Below are 17,999 nucleotides of genomic sequence, written 5' to 3' on the forward strand. Positions count from 1 at the left end.
CCTGCTGTCGTGACCAGGTCTGTCTTGGACAAGCTGGCCGTGTGCTTCAGCCACAGCAGGTGAATATAATAGGTCCAGCTCTGTGAAAGTTCAGCTGACGTCCAGTCTCTTTCATCACTCTCGCATTTGTTACTGTATTAGGTCCTCGGCCATGTGAAAGGCAGCATGTAGTAGCTTCGAAGTCAAAGAGGCAGGTGAGTGGTCACAAAGCTGGCAGGTTGTGAATGAGTAACACTCTTTTTTCTCTAAACAACTCCCACTGAAGTGCCCTTAAAGGAACAATCCACCCGGGAGCTCACTTGCACTTTATCATCAGTCCGACACTGACAAGCTGTGCACAAAGCACTGTACATTACACTAAGGTGTTTCCCAGAGTGCATTTCGGAGACAAGAGCATTTGTTTTTACAATTGCAGTCAAGCCGTTCACTGCTACAGTGAGGTTTTAAATGACATCATAAGTGCAACTGACTTGAATGAATATTGTGCTGCACTATTCTTAGACATTTCTAAAGCTTTTGAGGCAGTTGACCAAGCTGTTTTGTTACAGAGACTGGTTAACATAGGGCTGTCCTTTAAAACTGTTCAGCCCTTAAAAACTACTTGAGTGGTAGAACGCAAGGTATCCAAGATGATGATGTATTTCTAGCTTTTTGAATATACAAAATGGTATCCCTCCATGGTCCATATTTTATTTACAATTTATATCAGTAATTTGTGTTGCAATGTTGTCAATATAAAATTTCATTTTTATGCGGACGGCACTATTATCTATACTTCTGCACACTTTAGTGAGTGTGATTAAGGAGCTGCAGTCTGCTTTTAATAGTGTTCAGAGGAATCTTTGTAAGTTGAGACTTGTACTAAATCCTGACAAAACTTAAATGATGTGCTTTTCAGGGTCAGTGATAACAGGTAATGATGTAAATCAGATTGTTACTTCAAATAATAAGGTGATTGAATATGTCTTAAAGCAACTCTTACCTTTCTTGCATTTCACACGGCACTTTTGCAAAAATTTGAACATCCACAACTCCCGTCTCCCTCCAAAGTCCCATCCCCCTCCTCCATTACGTCCTCAGTACAGCAAAAGTAACGTTAGATACACGGAAGAGGAGAGCGAGTGTAACATTACAACCAAGACAGTCAAACGCAACAACAGAGTTTTAAAACTCCAAGACAGTCAAACGCAACAACAGAGTTTTAAAACTCAACCAGAGTCAGTGATGACTGATGAGTTTTAGAATAAGGTTACAGTGCTAACGTTAGATAGTAGCGTTAACGTTACTAGTAAGTGGAAACGCACAAGGAAGATAACGTTAATGTTTCAGAGGCTACGCTACAGTAGGCTAACGTTAGCCATTAGCAACTGGATGCTGTGTTGTCATATATAATGTAGTCTCGCTCACCAGACCTTTCTCAAGAAAAGAAAGGTCTGGCTGCGCAGACTCTCACTTTAAGATTGGAGAAAAAAACGCCCCGGCTTTTTTTATTTCTTTCAACCAATCACAATCATTCTTGGCAGTGCCACAGCAACGGTGCACTTGCAAAAATATTGCCGGGGGGAAACAGGTTTTGGTGTAATACGCCCACAAAAATATCGCCTACAGGACGCGAACCATGGCAGAAAAATGGCTACATCCCCACAAGATCAAACACTGCAAAAGTTAGTAAAGGACCTGTTGAAGGTTGAAAACTGCTACACAACCGGATGTGGTAGGGCGGGACTTCAGCGGGTGGCTCGTTCCGCCCAATGAGAGGCTGATCTATGCAGCGAACTTCCGCCCACTCAGACTATATATAATGTTATGAACAGAGTTGGGTATAACGCGTTACAAAGTAACGCGTTAGAGTACTTTGATTACTTTTTGCAGTAACAAGTAACCTAACGCGTTAGCTTGCTGTTTGAATAATCACATACTTAAGTACATTTTCAAACAAAACATCAGTTACTTCCTTTACTTTTAGAACGCTGGTCCTTCAGCTGTTTGGTTCTAATAAGGGAGATATCAGTCTGAAAGAAGCCACGGAGCTTGTGGCTCGCTACATGGAGAAGAAATGCTGCCGTTGTCTACGGTGGAGTCTAAAAAAGGTGGAGGACTCGCTGACAGACATATTTCAGACTCAGGACTTGCATTATGCCTGGTACACGCTACACGCTGGTACTCACCAATTATCCCNNNNCAAATGCTTCAGAATAAAAGCCTGTTTAGAAAATGGAGGGATTCTCTCAGCCGAGGTTATAAGGGGCTTTTAATTTGAAACAAGTGTTGAGTTTGAAATGACGGTGCGATATGTTAACTTTACAAAGACAACGGAGCGGATAAAAAGTAAATATATAAACACAGAGGGATTAATAAATAACGGACCATCTATAATGTAGTTTGTTTCAAATGAAGCTGGGAGCCTCTGCAGTTGTGGTGAGTAAACGCCCTGCCGCTATTTGTTAATGTTATTACTTTATGTCCGACCGTGAGGATGTACCATTGTTTGCTAGCTTGACGCTAATGACAGTAACATTAACTCAGCGGGTTGACAAAGTGCCTCTGCTGTTTCACACCATCATTTCCCCCTTTTACTCTGTGTGGTAACATCCCTAGAGGAAATATTAAAAATGCTGGGGTGTTGTTGTCATACTGTACAGTTGTCTACGGCAGCAGATCGTTCTGTGTTTCTACTGGTCAAAGTGACGGCTGTGATGGAAGAATTGGATCTCAGTGAAGGGCAAGTGGTCCATAACTTTAATTTTGGAGACAAAAAAATGTAGGCTTAGCGCCCTGTGGTCCATTGCCCAATAGGAAATGTAGAATACTCAAAAGTACTTTAAAAGTGGTTGAGTTAATTTTCTCAGGGAGTAACATTGGAAGTACTTTTAAAGTAATTGAGTTACTTTGCTCAGGGAGTAACGCAGTTAAGTAACTGGTTACTTTTTTTAAAAAGTAACACAGTAAAGTACTTTGATTACTTTTAAAGTAACCCTTACCCAACACTGGTTATGAACGGAACTTCTCTTCTCTTCTCAAAAACAAAATGACATTTTGCATACCCCAAGCAAAAAGAAACAAAACATTTAAAAACGATTTGTGCAACATATAAGAAAGAACATATAGTGCAATAGTAAGATGAAAAGGGTTGACATTTCACAGTCAAAAACTCCACATCCTGAGAGCAGAACTGGGAGATCCCCTTCATCACAGCACCATGAATTGTTTGTGTATACACCACGGAGCTTACCAGGTGATGCAGCAGTCCCTCACTCCTCTGTGAGTCAGCTGGTTTGATGGGGTTAGCTCTTAGCCTGAGCACTACCCCCGCTTCTGCGTCCTGTCACAGCGCTGCCGGCGTCTCCCCGTCGGGACAGCTCCAGGTGAAACCACGGTCATCTCGTCTAAAGTGCAACACACACTGCCGCCGGTGCGGCGCTGTGGCCATCAAGTGCCACCCCCCAACACACATTGGCAGCGGCGCGCAGCGGCACCATCGACACTAAAATGTATTTCCCACCCCAGCTGGCTGGCTGTACCTACAGTAGTTGCCAACGGTTGCCAACTGCTAGTAATGGAAGAAGAAGAGGAAAAACTTTGAGGCAACAACAACTTGGATTTCACAGGTGAGTTTCTTATCAAAATCGTCTTATTAAAAATTTGAAATTTGGCCAAAGACGTACATAAAAGCCTTTTCTAGCAGCGCCGGCCACGCTGGAAATAGAGCAGTGGGCTGAAGCAGAGCGGCGCGGCGCGGTGTGGGTTTGTTCATAGAATATAATGGAGGCGGGCGTTTTGACGCGCGGCGTATGGCGGCGGTGTGTGTTGCACTTAAGCTCGACGTAGCAGACCAAGTTTGCTACACATCCTGAGCTCTTGCGGTTGTAGTGTCAGATCTCTGCAGCATTCTATTGTCTGTTAGAAACTCTCGACTGTATTGTGCTGAGAAATTTACTTCTTGTTGCACCGTGTTTACTTCGCCGGTGTACACAGAGGCTGCCACAAGCAAACTTTAAAAACACCTGTCCAGCAGAAACTCTGCTCTCGTCCATTTTTAGCTCAGGAGGAAGCTGCATCAGTCTTCACCATCGCTCGAAAGCAGAGCCGATGTTGACCCGAGTTTTGGCTCTTCCAGTATTGAGTTCTCTCTTAGTAATAGCTTTTTCTGCAATGTTACACGAGCGTTTACATCAGTCGACGTGGGGAAGGCAGACAGGACAGGAGAAAACTCCGACCAATCATTGCATTCGGTCCGATGATAAAGAGTTTTCTTAGAACCATATGAGAATGGTATAAATATGAGTTTTTATTTCTGGTGGGATTCACGTACATTTTAGTGTGCCATCAGCTTATTAATAGCATTTTAACCTAAACAAAGGAACGTGTAAAATTTCCAGAAAGGTAAGTGTCGCTTTAACTTACAAATAGCTGATTTTTGTCCCTAGAAGACAATCTGTCTTTTAAACATCATATCAAGTGTCTTACAGAAAAAACCTTGGGGTGAGGTTGGGTTTCTATTATAGAAACAAATGCTGTTCCTCTTTTGGTGCAAGGAAAAAATGGTTCAAGCTATGCCTTTGTCAGTAATTGATTATGGTGACATTTTATACATGCATGCAAATTCGTCTTGCCTGATAATGCTAGAGTCAGTGTGCTACGCTGTGCTGCAATTTCTCACTGATACAGGTTTCTGCACACATTATTGCAGTTTGTGTGAGAAAGTTGGTTTGTCTTCACTATACAACTGTAGAACACTGGTACACTTGTCTTTATAAGGCCATATTACATGAACAGCCTCTCTGTTTATGTTCTCTTCTGACTCCTAAAACTGTCAGTAGCTGCAGCCTCCGATCACTTGGATAACTTATGTATTTCATTCCCCGAACCTGGGACCTTAAGGGTCACCTTAAACTAGATTCTGTTATGAGCATGGGAGTTTTTAAAGGAGAAAAAAGGACTTCCTTGAAAAAGATTTTGAATCTTTATGGGACTATTCCTGGTTACATAAAGGTTAAATAAATAAATAAATAAATAAATAAAAAGGTACTGAGATCATAAATACTTGTGTACCACTTTCTATTAAAGGCTTTATACATTGTGGCTCTATTAGCCTAATGGTTAGAAGATCATTTATTATCTTCTTTAAGATATCCCTTATAAACATAACCATTGGTTTGCCAGGTTGTGGCTGGTTCATCACACTTGCTTTGTCTGTTTAGCTCTTTAATTGATAAAGCAGAGCCTCCACACTTGTCCTTTGATCTTCTGAAACAGGTGCAGTGCATCGCAACCAAAAGTGATTTACCGTTATGAAAATGCTTCCCTATATACCAACTTGTAGCTAGCACTATAATCATGATAATAATAATAAAATGATAAAAATTGTTATGACTAAAGTGCTCTGTATAGCTGAGAGGAACCACAGATTTTTGTAATTTTTTTCACAAGTGAACCCTTTCTTTATATACCTTTTGTTTCATTTATAGAAAATATTGATTAGTGCAAATTGTTATCCTTAAAATCTTATACTTTGCTCATTTAGTGACACTTTTGGTTACCGTGACAACTTCTCATGGGGTTTAATATTACAGAAAAGACTCCTTGAGCAGCAGAAATATATTGTATATGTACAATACCTTGCATCCTGCACTGTGCTTAAGGCATCAAGATCTGGGGTGGGGGGCACAAAAACAGCTGATGATCATCAATCATAATCATGATGATGAACTCTTTACATGTAAGATAAAGTACAACTACAATAGAAGCCATTATACCATTGTAAGCAGTATGATATATGTAATTGCTTGAAATAACAAAATGAATGATGGATAAGGGTTATTATGTAAAAAAAAAAAGATAATCAGATGCTTTTGTCTTTCTGTCTGTCTTTCTGCTCATGCCATGCAGCTCTACTTTGCTCTCTCTCTTTCTTTTTCTCCTTTGTTAACGAAACTTCACTTCCCTGTCGTAATTCTATGGATTGCGACAAAAAGAAAGTTGTATTACGATCACAGAAAACAAGCAAGGTTGAACCGACGTGACACGTTATGTCTATTTCTTCTCTGCTCCATTCGGCAATGGGGCAGTGTTTCTGGTGGGTGGGTGAAAAGTGACAAAGCAGCGTTCCAAGTAAGTTATTAATAACTTACCAAAAAAAATGAGTGCAATAGTCTACGTTGAACCTCCTCTTCCTCTCTGTCGCTCTCTCTTTCCAAATCAAACACACACACACACACACACACACACACACACACACACACACACACCTTGGACAGTGCTCAGTCCTGGTCTCTGGGGCTCCACAAACAACCTGATCTCACAGAAATACATGAAATGACCACGACCTCTTAACACCACATTCTGTGGTGGCAGCACGTAATGGGTTGAAATTATGTGCCGCTACCACGGAAACAATGCCAATGTAAAGTCAGTTAGGATCCTTTTTCGTGGTGGACACACGGATTCCCTGATTCAACAACGTCCTGTATACACACAAAAACAAAGTGTTCTTGATATTAAAACAGCAAATATATTCCTCTGTTATAATTTCCCACCAATAACGATAATAATAATAATAATAATAATAACATGATAGTTCGGCTGTACTAGATATTTAACATATTCAGTAGATTTACTTTTTTACAACACTGTTTGACAACTCTACAACCGGAGCCCCAAAAACGCCGTTTCTAGAGAACTTGCTAAAATATCTGAAATTAACCATCATCCTTACTTTTTCTTAACATATTTCATCTAGGTGCAGTGTCATTACTAGTTCGGCTTTACCAGACATTTGATATAATCAGTAGATGTATCTTTTTACGACTCTATTTTCCAACTCTATTTTACAACAAGCCGCAAAAAACCTACCGTCCCAAAAACGCTGTTTCGAAAGTACTATCTAAAATATCTAAAATTAGCCATCATCCTTGCTTTTTCTTAACATAGTTCATCTAGGTGCAGTGTCATTACTAGTTAAGCTTTACTAGATATTAGATATATTGGGTAGATATATCTTTTTACAACCCTATTTAGAACCCTACTTTGCAAATCAGAAGAACTACAACTATGTTGCTGATATGTATCAAGCTGCATGGCGCGATCCAAGGGAATTGTAGTTTTTAAAAAAATATAAGTGTTTTTCCTAGATTTGGAAGTTGTAAATACTGAATTGAGAGTACACTGTGGACTTTAAGGGGATGGTAAACACACTTGTGTAATCAGATTTTAAATATCGAATTTCTAAATGGGTGAAAATTAATTTTATCCATATTTTACCCATATCTGACAGCACCCTCAGTTGTTGACTACACTCACATGACAGTTGAAGTCAAGAGCTCTCTATAACAGTTGGTCCCATGTCTGTACCCCCTTTTGTTGCTGAGTTAAAAGCCCTCAAACATGCACTGAGGTCAAGGTTCAAAGGTGAATGGCTGAAAGCAGGAGCCATGTAGAATCTTCAAACTGACATATGTTACTCTCCAGGTTGAGACCTTTCCAATGATGTTTTTGGTTTAGCTCTACGACAGAGTTTAGATTTTTTCATTTTTTGGACACAAGCCATGCCAGGTCTAGTTTCAAAGAGCACTTTAAAGACCCAGTGTATAAAATGATGTTTGTTTGTTTCTTTGCTTTTTTCTTTTTCTTTTTTTTACTGTAGATAGTTACTAAAATGAGTCATCCTCAGAGAAAACAATACTACCAAAAAGTAAACCAATAATAACAATAATGAAATAAGCAAAAATAATATTAAAATTACATTGAAATTTTAAAATCTATTTACAGAGTGAAATGGTAGCCTAGTAGATAACTTAGATACAATTTATTATTGTTTAGACACTTTATTATTGCTTAGATACTATTTAGCCAATTATTGTATTTACTTTTAGCATGCTCTACTTGTATCTACTGTGGGCTATATGTTTTAATTTATTTAATAACAAATTTATTTTATGTTAGGCCTGCATCTTAATATTTTATGTCATTTTTCATAGTTTAGTTCTTAACTCCAGTGTTTCCTCAGTGGGAGCCGTGTGCGCCGGGGGGCGGCCGCTGGTTCTGTGGCGCTAGCTTGGGGTCCGCTCTCCCCTGGTGGAGTGGAGGGTGGCCGGGTGGCCGGGGGCGGACGGCTCCATGTGGTGGTGTTTCCTCTCTGGTTCTTCCGTGCTCAGCCTTATTTTTTTTTCTTATTTATTTATTTATTAGTGACGTTTGGATTCGGTTACGGCAGACGGACGACAATCTGAAATGGAATGAAGCCCACAGACGGCAGACCGTAGCTACAAAACAGTAGTGGAACGCGCCCCATCCACCCACAGCACATCTATCAAAAGCTGGCAAAATACATTTATTTTATTTTATGGCCTTGACATTAACCTGTCATATTGTTGAGTTATCAAGGACACTTTAGTGTTTTTGTGTATATACAGGAATGTTAAAGATATCACTGAGGAAAACGAGGTTGATGTGACCTTGTTGTATCAGGGAATCCGTGTGTCCACCATGACAAAGGATCCTAATTGACTTTACATTGGCATTGTTTCAGTGGTACCGGCACGTAATTTCAACCCATTGCGTGCTGCCACCACGGAATGCGGTGTTAAGAGGTCGTGGTCATTTCGCGTATTTCTGTGAGATCAGGTTGTCCACAAAACAAGTACGCATTGGGCACCCGACTGGTATATGCATTGTTTTTCTGGGAATGCCCCTTTTCATTTAGAACGGTGAACTCTGCCACTACTTAAGAGATAATTATTTAGTTTAAATACACAAAATCGCTATCACAGCAAAACCATGAATAAAAATGTTTAGGATTTTAAGTTAACCCATAGTATGAATGAAAGTCTGAAGTGTGGGGCCAGACTTGATGTCTGTTACAATCTTTTTCCCCTGCTGTCATATTGAGCAGAGTTCCCCATAGCAGGCTGCCACATTCTGTGTGGTGTTGATTTTCATAGCTGTGATCATGTCAGCGTGTTTCAGTGGTGCTGTCCTTTTGGCTTAAAACATGGCAATGTAAAATCAGGAAGGTGTCAGTGGTTGTATAAGCTACAATATCCTTCCCTTTTATGTCCTGACAAAACTGCAGCACTTCACACAGTTTAGCTCCACCAAAGCACCTTTGAAATGAAATAGCAGGTGCCACAAATGTTGTTGACATGTGAGCAACACAGAAATATCTTCACAGAGGAGCTACAATCTGATATATTTTTAAGCTGTGGCTGGAGGTAGGGCCTGAAATGGGCCGGTACTTACCGGCACTTCTGATTTTTGTCCACATGAGTACCCTCACTTCTTATTGCGTACCGCCACCTCCCAAGTTTGTGAGTCTAGGTGTGTATGCACCCCTAAACACATGCATAACCATGTCTCTGTAAACACTCCGCTTACTGCTGGGCAAACTGGTGGATGAGGGACCAAGTTGATGATTTCTGCAAGGCAAATGATTGGCTCGTGTTTTGGTTTAATTCAGGCACTGGCTGGCTCATCACTGGATGAGCTGATCAGAATTTTGTGGTCAAAGGTAAAATGTCATGGTCACTGTAACCTCACAAAACGTAACATTTTTGGCCATAACTCAAGAATTCATACACTAATAATGACAAAATGTTGGCTTTTTTTGACTGGATTTTTTATTTAGGGATCACTTATCTGCAATGTAATAGCACTCTGGCTCTCCTTGATGGCCAAGAACATCACAGTCTTGCCAGTGTCTTATTCAGGATTGTTGCCACCTTTTCACACTTAAACTAATAAAAAGCTGACAAGCTAATAGCTTCCATTGACAAAATGCAGGGCCAATTGAACTGCTGGATATTTAACTCCACCTCCTTGTCCCCATAATGATAGCACAGAAAACTCCCAGTGCATTTTCAGGTTAAGGTGGGAATGGGAGGGGCTTTTGGTTGTGCTGAGCAGCAGTTCTCTCAACTCTGTTTCACCAAAAAACTTTTAGCTGGTCCAAACGTTGCTGTTAATACGTAGACTGAATAACAATGCTAATTTGCCTGTACTGCAGATACACAACATTTTTGCTACTTTGCATACATGTCTTACTGATGCTCTCCAATCAAGAGTATCTTAAGTTATGTTGACTCTTTAAAAAATGCACCCTGCCTCCCTGCTAGCTCATTCTACATGATCAGTGTCTGTAATCTCAAACTGTCCCCTCCGAGTAAACCAGTAACTAAAAAGTTCAAACATTGCTACAGACTAAGCATGAGGGAAAGTGATCATCAGTGATGCATACAAGAGCTTAGAGCAGCTATCAGTAGAGGCCACACAAAAGACCGGAACTAAATGGAAGCGAAATTAGTCTCGCTGAATGAGACAATAATGAATTTGGTCATACCCTCCACACTTCACTGAGCACACTGATACATTGTAACTATTAAACAATATCCTTCAATTCATTCTCCATACTCCCTAACCCCTGGGAGCTGAAGCCTATTCCTGGACTCCTTCGGCACAAGGCAGAGAGGTGACCAATCTATTCAGGGCCAATGTTTTCTGTCATTCTAGACAATTATATTTACACACACCGTATGAACAATTTAGAGCTGTCATTACGCTTAAGTCACATGTTTGTGGACTAGAGTGGTTTAGACAGACACACAGAGAGAGCTCTTGGATTGGGTTGTGCCAGCTTTACGTAAAAGTTTTTAACTATCAACTTGTTAACTGGTGAGTTTCTAAACTGAGTGGCCTCATAATTTCTCAGCCAATTGGTAAATGGCACATTTGGTCTATCGGTCAGTTGGTCGACCAGTTTGGTCCAGACTAAAATATCTCACAGCTTGACTGGATTGTCATATATTGAAACTGTCATGTTCCCTGGAGGATGGTGATTTTGGTGATCTCTAGACTTTTCTCTAGTGTCACCAGAAGTAAGCACAAGGGCAGAATCCTGCACAAGTCCAGTTTTGTAAACCCAACCATGCCCGCAAACTCAGCACAGGAACTGACCCGTTACCTCATTTAATTAATTATTAATTATCTCCAAGTCAAATCTGGACCTGCCTGACTGTTAATAGAACTCCTGCAACCTGACCCATGATTAAACATGCCATTTCACGTACTGTAGCCTACTTTCTGTCCCATTCAGATGTGCAAAGCACTTGCTCAGTCAGCTTCCACTTTTCCACTTGTTGTTCATGTAATTCAAGTGGCATAGAGATAATCAATTTTGCAGTAATCATCTGTCCACATATAAGTAACTGTGTCCACACCGATCAATGATTATGTTTCTTCTCACCCATAACAAACAAACACACACACACATGTAGCATTTAGCTTAAAATAAACATCACTCTAGTATATGATTTCATCGTCTTTATTGAGGGAAGCCATAAAGCAACTTTTTATTTTTGTTGTTTCATTTATTTTAGTCTTTCACCCCCCACATGTATCATTGTATTGAGTACTGCTTTTACAAAACCAAATTTCATCAACAGAAAGGGAAAAGAAATATAGCATTTCAGAGGTACTGTATGAACCTGTGTGTGGCTCAGGTGCATATTTCTATAAGGAAGGGGTTTCTCTCAATACTTCACTGCAATCAGCAGCATGTAAGCCAGCACACTGGCAGCAGCACTCAGCTGTGTTGTTGATCTATGGGTTGTGTCGTGCAACACAGCACAGGAGTGATTGTTGCAATGATGGAGATGAAAAAACAGTGTTGGGGGCATTACTCAAAAAGAAAAATCATGTAGTACACATTACTTGTTCCTCTTTAAAAAAGTAATGAATTACTTTATTTACTCCCCATAAAAAAATAATTCATTACACAATTCATGACATTACTTTTGCGTTACTCCACAACATTCAATGAATTCAGTGCAATCAATGCAAAGCAGTGTATGTTCAATGCATGCTATGTGCTCTTGGGAAGAGATTCAGCAAAGTGAGATGCACCTCATGTAACTGCCAGTTAACAACATAACATTAACCCTTGCACATGCCTAAATATCAGCAAAACACAAGGCTCAAGAGAATCAAGACGACACTGCAGTAGGCTATCACTGCTTCAATAAACAATAAATCAATGGGCCTAAATAAAATAATATAAGTGACCAGCAATCCTAACACCATTAAATCAGGACAGGCTTAAAGGGGGAAAAAAAACATGCTTTAATGGCATATAAACTGCCGTTGTCTGTGATGTTGGCGTCAGACACCAACACACATAGGCACTTTACACAGCAGTAGGGGGATATAAGCATCAGACACGGATGCACAGAGGCACTCTTCGCGATGGTATAATTTACACTGGTTGGCAGCAGTTTGTTATGCTGCCAGCAACTACCGTATTACAGAGTGAGTCAGTCCGTATAGTGATGGCAGGGGGGAGTGGTGGATGGGTCAAACACTCTCTGGACTTTCACCTGAGTGCCCGCTGTTTCCCATGAGAATTTTAGGCCAAACCATGATGTTTTTTTCATTGGTATTTGACGAGTTGGAATGAAAAGATGTTGTTCTACCTTAAGAGGAAGAGTCTTTTAAATGATTTGTCAGGCAGTCTGTTCCTCCTCTGAGTCAGCACAATGCTAACAAGGCTGAAGAGCCTCTCCAAGGTCATACTAAACGGCATCGCCGTTGTCGGCATAATTATTTGACTAGTAACGGTCATGTGATTACTGAATTTAAGAACAGTAACATGGCATATTACTGTTGTAAAGACAAATGTCATGTAATCACTGCTAGCTAGCCAGTGGGAAACACACAGGGGCTCGCATGGACCAACATGCATGTGCACCCAGACTGTCTACCTCAACGACGAAGAGAGAAGCTCGGACTACAACACACATGACCTCATTCTCTACTCAGGACGCCATGACTCCACTATATCTTTACACAGTAAAGTAAAGGTTTGCTGCTATATTAATGCTCTTAATGTTGTATAGAGCTCCTTGAAGATTTGAAATATTAACTGGTGCCTAAATAACAGTGAGAGATGGTTCAAAGAGATAGGTCACAGTGGGTGTATTGACATTTTCAGAAATTCTGAATTGAGGCTTAGCAGCAGTTCATTCAGGAAGACTTTCATGCGTCTCATTCATTCTCTCTCTTCCTCTCTCTTTGATCCAACTAATCAGGTGAGTATGGGTGTTCTTTCTCTCAGTAGACTTATTGGATTTTTCCACAATCCCTGTGAGCCAATCATATCGTTGCTGTCACACCTTTAAACCGTTCTGCTCTCTGCTGCCGATAGTTGTCATTTCAGTGTGAAATCAATGCAACTACCTCCACCCCATTTGCTTTCAGTTCTCATTACATCCAGCGTGCAGGGTTCCTTCCACCCTAGCCCACATCACATCCACCCAGATCGTCAAGCATTCCTCTTCATCCCTTCACCACCACCACTGGTGTTGAGACTCCATCGGGAGATATTCCTGTCTCTAACCCCTGAAAAATTGATGAAGTTACAATAAGGTCTGATCACAAAAGCCTCTTCACATTTATACATTTTATTGTGCACCTTGTCAATGCATTCATTTCACTCTTCAGTCTCTCACAGTTGAAATACCTTTTCCCACCACAGTCAGAGAAAGTATGATGCTGTCAGTGTGAAATAAGTGCTTCTCTACCAGGTTTTTAATAGCATCATTGTGTTGCATGGACACGGGTCAGGGGAAAGTAACAAGATTTCCACATCTCCTGAATGGCAAATATGCCTGAATGTGCAGCCTGTTGCCATCTTAATCTGCCTTTTCATTCTCATTTCCTCTAGCTCTGAAGGTTTAACTTTATTTTGGAAAAGGTCAAGTTCATGGCTTTCCTGGTGAATGAGAGATATACTGAGAAATTACAGGCCATTATCACCTGAAATGCAGAGGAAAGACACAGATGCAGAGTTGATAAGCTTCAGCCAGAGTGGATGCAGTGTGGTTACAATAGAAACAGTATCAGTACGGATCTGAATAAATACATGGATACATGTTTACCCATACACACAAAAAGAAACAGGATTAGAGATACACATGCAAACACACAATGTAAATAAAACATTCATATAACATTAACGGACACAGATGCACATGCCTACAGTAAGTACATGCACACAACCGTACACACACAGATGCACATGCCGAAACACATGAACATGAGAAGGCACACACAGACACACATGCCCATACTGAGGCACTCTTACACACGCACACAGGGCTTTTTATGAATCTAATTTCCATTCAGCCTCATTGTCACAAGAAGCCGTCACCACTGATGAATAGGGTTCCTTCACACATGAATGTTGAGAGAAAGAGAAGCCACAGATTTAAAGACATAAAACTCTCAAAACCCATATTTCCCCAGCAGAGTCACCACAGTATAAAGTCTGGCAAGAGCAGATAAAAACCTAACATAGCCTACAGTATGCACAGTTAAGTTATTGGCTGCTTTTAGCAAAGGCTTTACGACTCAGACTTGATCCAAAGGGCAATGAACCATTTACCAGGACTGTGGTGATGGGTTATTTCACTCACTGAGCTACACAGAGCTTCCACAGAGCAGCCCAGTCGGCAGGAGAAAATTTTGGCTTTGTACCTTTCTGCAAACCAGTTGTTGAAGCTGTACATTTTATAAAAAACATATCAGCATTTCCAAAGCAACTTCATATATAAGCTGACTAAGTCGTCAGGAGGTGGCGTGGAGGTGGATAACCTGACACCTCAGCCAGACACCTGCCAGGCTGCAGCTACGATCACTGTGTTTCCAGCGGCTTTGTGGCTGCAAATGTGGCTGTTTAGTGACCTGTCGCTGTTTTCCCTCTGGGGATAGTGACTGGAAAAGCAGTTGTTTTTTTACAGAGACATCGCTTAAGAAATTTCGTTTTGGGGGGGGGGGGGGGGGTTCTTGAGGTATCACATTCACAAGTATGAGACAGACGAGGTCACAGTGACCTTGACCTCTGACCACCAAAATCTAATCAGTTCATCACTGAGTCCAAGTGAATGATTGTGCCAATTTGTAGAAATTCCCTTTAGGTATTAGGATATCATGTTCACAAGATTGAGACAGATGAGGTCACATAGAAATTGACCTTTGATCTAGGCCACCAAAATCTAATTAGTTTATTGTTGTGTTCAAATTTGGAGAAATACCATATAGCAAGAAATACCAAGCTGTTCTTGAGATATTGAGTTCACAAGAATGAGATGGGTGCAAGGTCACAACAACCTTGACCTTTGACCCCTGACTACCAAAATCTTATCAGTTCATCCTAGAGTCCAAATGAACGTTTGAGCCAAATTTGAAAGAAATTCCCTCACAGTGTTCTTGAGATTTCATGTTCACAAGAATGAAACAGGCAAGGTCACAGTGACCTTGACCTATGACCATCGAAAACTAATCAGTTCATCATTTAGTCCAAGTCCAACATTTGTGCCAATTTTGAAGACATTTCTTCAAAAAACAACTTCTGCAACAACAGCAGCTCAAGACTGAAAACTGATAAGCATTTCTGAATGAACAGCATATTGAAACATTGAGAAATAGCTGATTTACAGTAAGTTGTGTAAAACAGACTAACACAGCTATTTCCATTCACAATCAGACACAAAACCAGGTGCTTTTACTTACATGGACATGAATCATTAAAAGGGGACTTTTTTTTTTATTGATTTTGTTCAATGTGGACACAGAACAACACAGAGGAGGTTGTATGAATTAGAACAGGACTGTATTATTTTCCCTTTTGTGCCTTTTTTTTTTTTTTTTTACTGTATTTGTACATTTTATTTTTACACACTCATTTGGAACCAGAAGGCTATGTACGATGGATTTCTTTTGTTGATCACTGGCAGCGATTTCATGTTTCTAATAAAGCTTTACTGCAGCCATTCTGTCACTTATAATTTCTGTACAAAAATGTAGAGAGGTTCACAGGAAAAGGAAACTAAACTATAAAAATAATGGACTTGATATTGTCTACTGTATGCAGGTAGAACTGACACATGAAAGGTAATGCAGTTTTTGTCATCCCATCAACCATTGTATTTCAAAAGTGGCTGTGCCAGAATATATGTTCCTCTTGGAGAGAAATCATGTGCTTGTGTTTGGTAGGAATGATTTGATATTGTGTCCAGTTTGCCGTGCTTTGATAGAGTTAGTGTATGCAGAGTAAAAAATGTGGTTTTGAGCTGAAAATTAACAATTTGGCTCATTGTGTGATGTAGGTGTGTTACTGTGTTAAGGGTTTAGAAAAAAGGATCTCAAGTACAGGTGAATGATTGTTTAAAAAAAGTAGTTTAATTTTGAGCACTTGCAATCGCTTTGCTCTCTACAAAAAAAGAAGACAAACAATAAAGGCTGCTGAAGCAAACTGCAGCATTTCTGATTAATTTATGTGACATTTACTGTAAGATAGCACAATATATGCAATAAAGAAGAGTTCTTTTTGTGGTAATAGAATCTTGATTTATGCTAAATAAAGCCATTAATAAAAGATACTAGTGATGCATATTTTAATGTAACTCAGAGGAATGTGTGTTACCAATTGCAAAAAGATGTAAAGCAAGCATAAAGAAAACTTTTTCATTCATTTTTTTGATCAAAGAGCCCTCAAATTTTATCATTTTAACCAGAGAAGCGCAGTAATGTTACAGCGTGTTCTCTACCACCTGTAGCAAATTGAAAATGACTAGTTTTTCTGCATTATGCGTGATCATTTCTCTTTACTTTCGCATCGACTGTAACATTTAAGCATAATATCCATGTGTTTTGGCGTCAATGATTCAGGAGAAATGGCAAAAAAATTTGATCAATCATCAAGTGAATGGTCTAACTGTGCGCTGCACGGAAAGACATTTCTTGTGTACTTTTACAACAGACAGTGAAGTCCGCAGCTTACCTGTCCAGAGCGATGGCAGTCATTGAGTAGATGCTGGCAAACACAGCCGCGATCGGAAAGAAGTTGTGGAAGCGGCAGTAGACCAGTCCGAAGTACCACTCGTTGTGCACGGCGTAGGTGAAGTTGATCACCGTGTTGAAGGCGGACATGGAGGCTTCGGCGAACGCCAGGTTCAGCAGAAAATAATTGGTGACGGTCCTCATGCGTTTGTGCGCCATAATAATCCAGATCACTGTCAGATTGCCTACCACGGACACGATAACTATACAGCTGTACGCAATGGCCCAGAGCACAATTCTCCAGACTGGCTGTACAAACTGGTTCCAGTACTCGGTCCCGTTATTAGTGTCGTTGGAGCCGGTGGTCCAATTTGACGCATTGGTGATATTATATAAAGGATCCATTTTGCTGTTTAAGATCGGAAATCACTCTAAAACTACTGATATAATCCTAAATCATTTTGTAACAAAGTTAAAGATCCTAGTGCCAAACGCAAACTGAACAAAGGAAAGCTTCAGCAAAGCCCGACCGCCGCACAATCTGTTGGAATGTTCACCTAAAGACTCCGCTGTCTTGAAAATCATAAACATAGGAATACAGTTTAAGTCATTCACGTGGACTTAACGATAACAATCTATCATTATCTATTACTCTTTAACACTTTTCGCTGTGCGTAAAAAAAGAAAACGCGCCTTTTACGCGCATTGCAGCAGCGAAACAAGTCTGTGTTCCTCTAACTGCTCACACATAACTGAGCTCCCTGCTCCCTCAGCCGCTCTGAGCTCTCTCCTGCTTCTTTGCTTGAACTGAGCGGCTGCACACCAGCTTATGAAACGAGCCGCTGCGCACACGTCCAATAGGCAGTCTCTGTAATTATGATTATGGATGAGCCCAGGTAAGGTATTTATTCCCTCCGACTCAGACCGCACGGGCAAGCCAACGGGATTACCATGCCTAAATACCTCTTATTTGATTAAATTTGCTAATAATTCCTCTGTGGGCAATAGCAAACAGCACACAAGCAGGAGAATAAATGAACAGGCACATGAGTAATAATACAACTACCAATATTAATGACACTACTACTAATCGCAATAGTAATGGTTGTAGTTGTGTACTGGTAGCCAACACAGCAGTGGCATCACTGATAACATTAATCTTGAACAGATTT

At 40.4% G+C, this 17,999-nt stretch overlaps 1 protein-coding gene across 1 annotated transcript in view; it reads right to left on the reverse strand.

The window, feature by feature from the left end:
- The window catches only part of tacr1a (tachykinin receptor 1a), a 71,020-nt gene extending 53,444 nt beyond the window's left edge, over positions 1-17,576 (reverse strand). The window contains exon 1 of the mRNA XM_050051225.1: positions 16,829-17,576. Coding sequence (XP_049907182.1) covers positions 16,829-17,232 — 404 coding nt within the window. The 5' untranslated portion in view covers positions 17,233-17,576. The remainder of the gene's footprint in view (positions 1-16,828) is intronic.
- Positions 17,577-17,999: the final 423 nt, after the last annotated feature.

The sequence above is a fragment of the Epinephelus moara genome, chromosome 8, assembly GCF_006386435.1.
Source record: "Epinephelus moara isolate mb chromosome 8, YSFRI_EMoa_1.0, whole genome shotgun sequence".
Taxonomy (NCBI): domain Eukaryota; kingdom Metazoa; phylum Chordata; class Actinopteri; order Perciformes; family Serranidae; genus Epinephelus; species Epinephelus moara.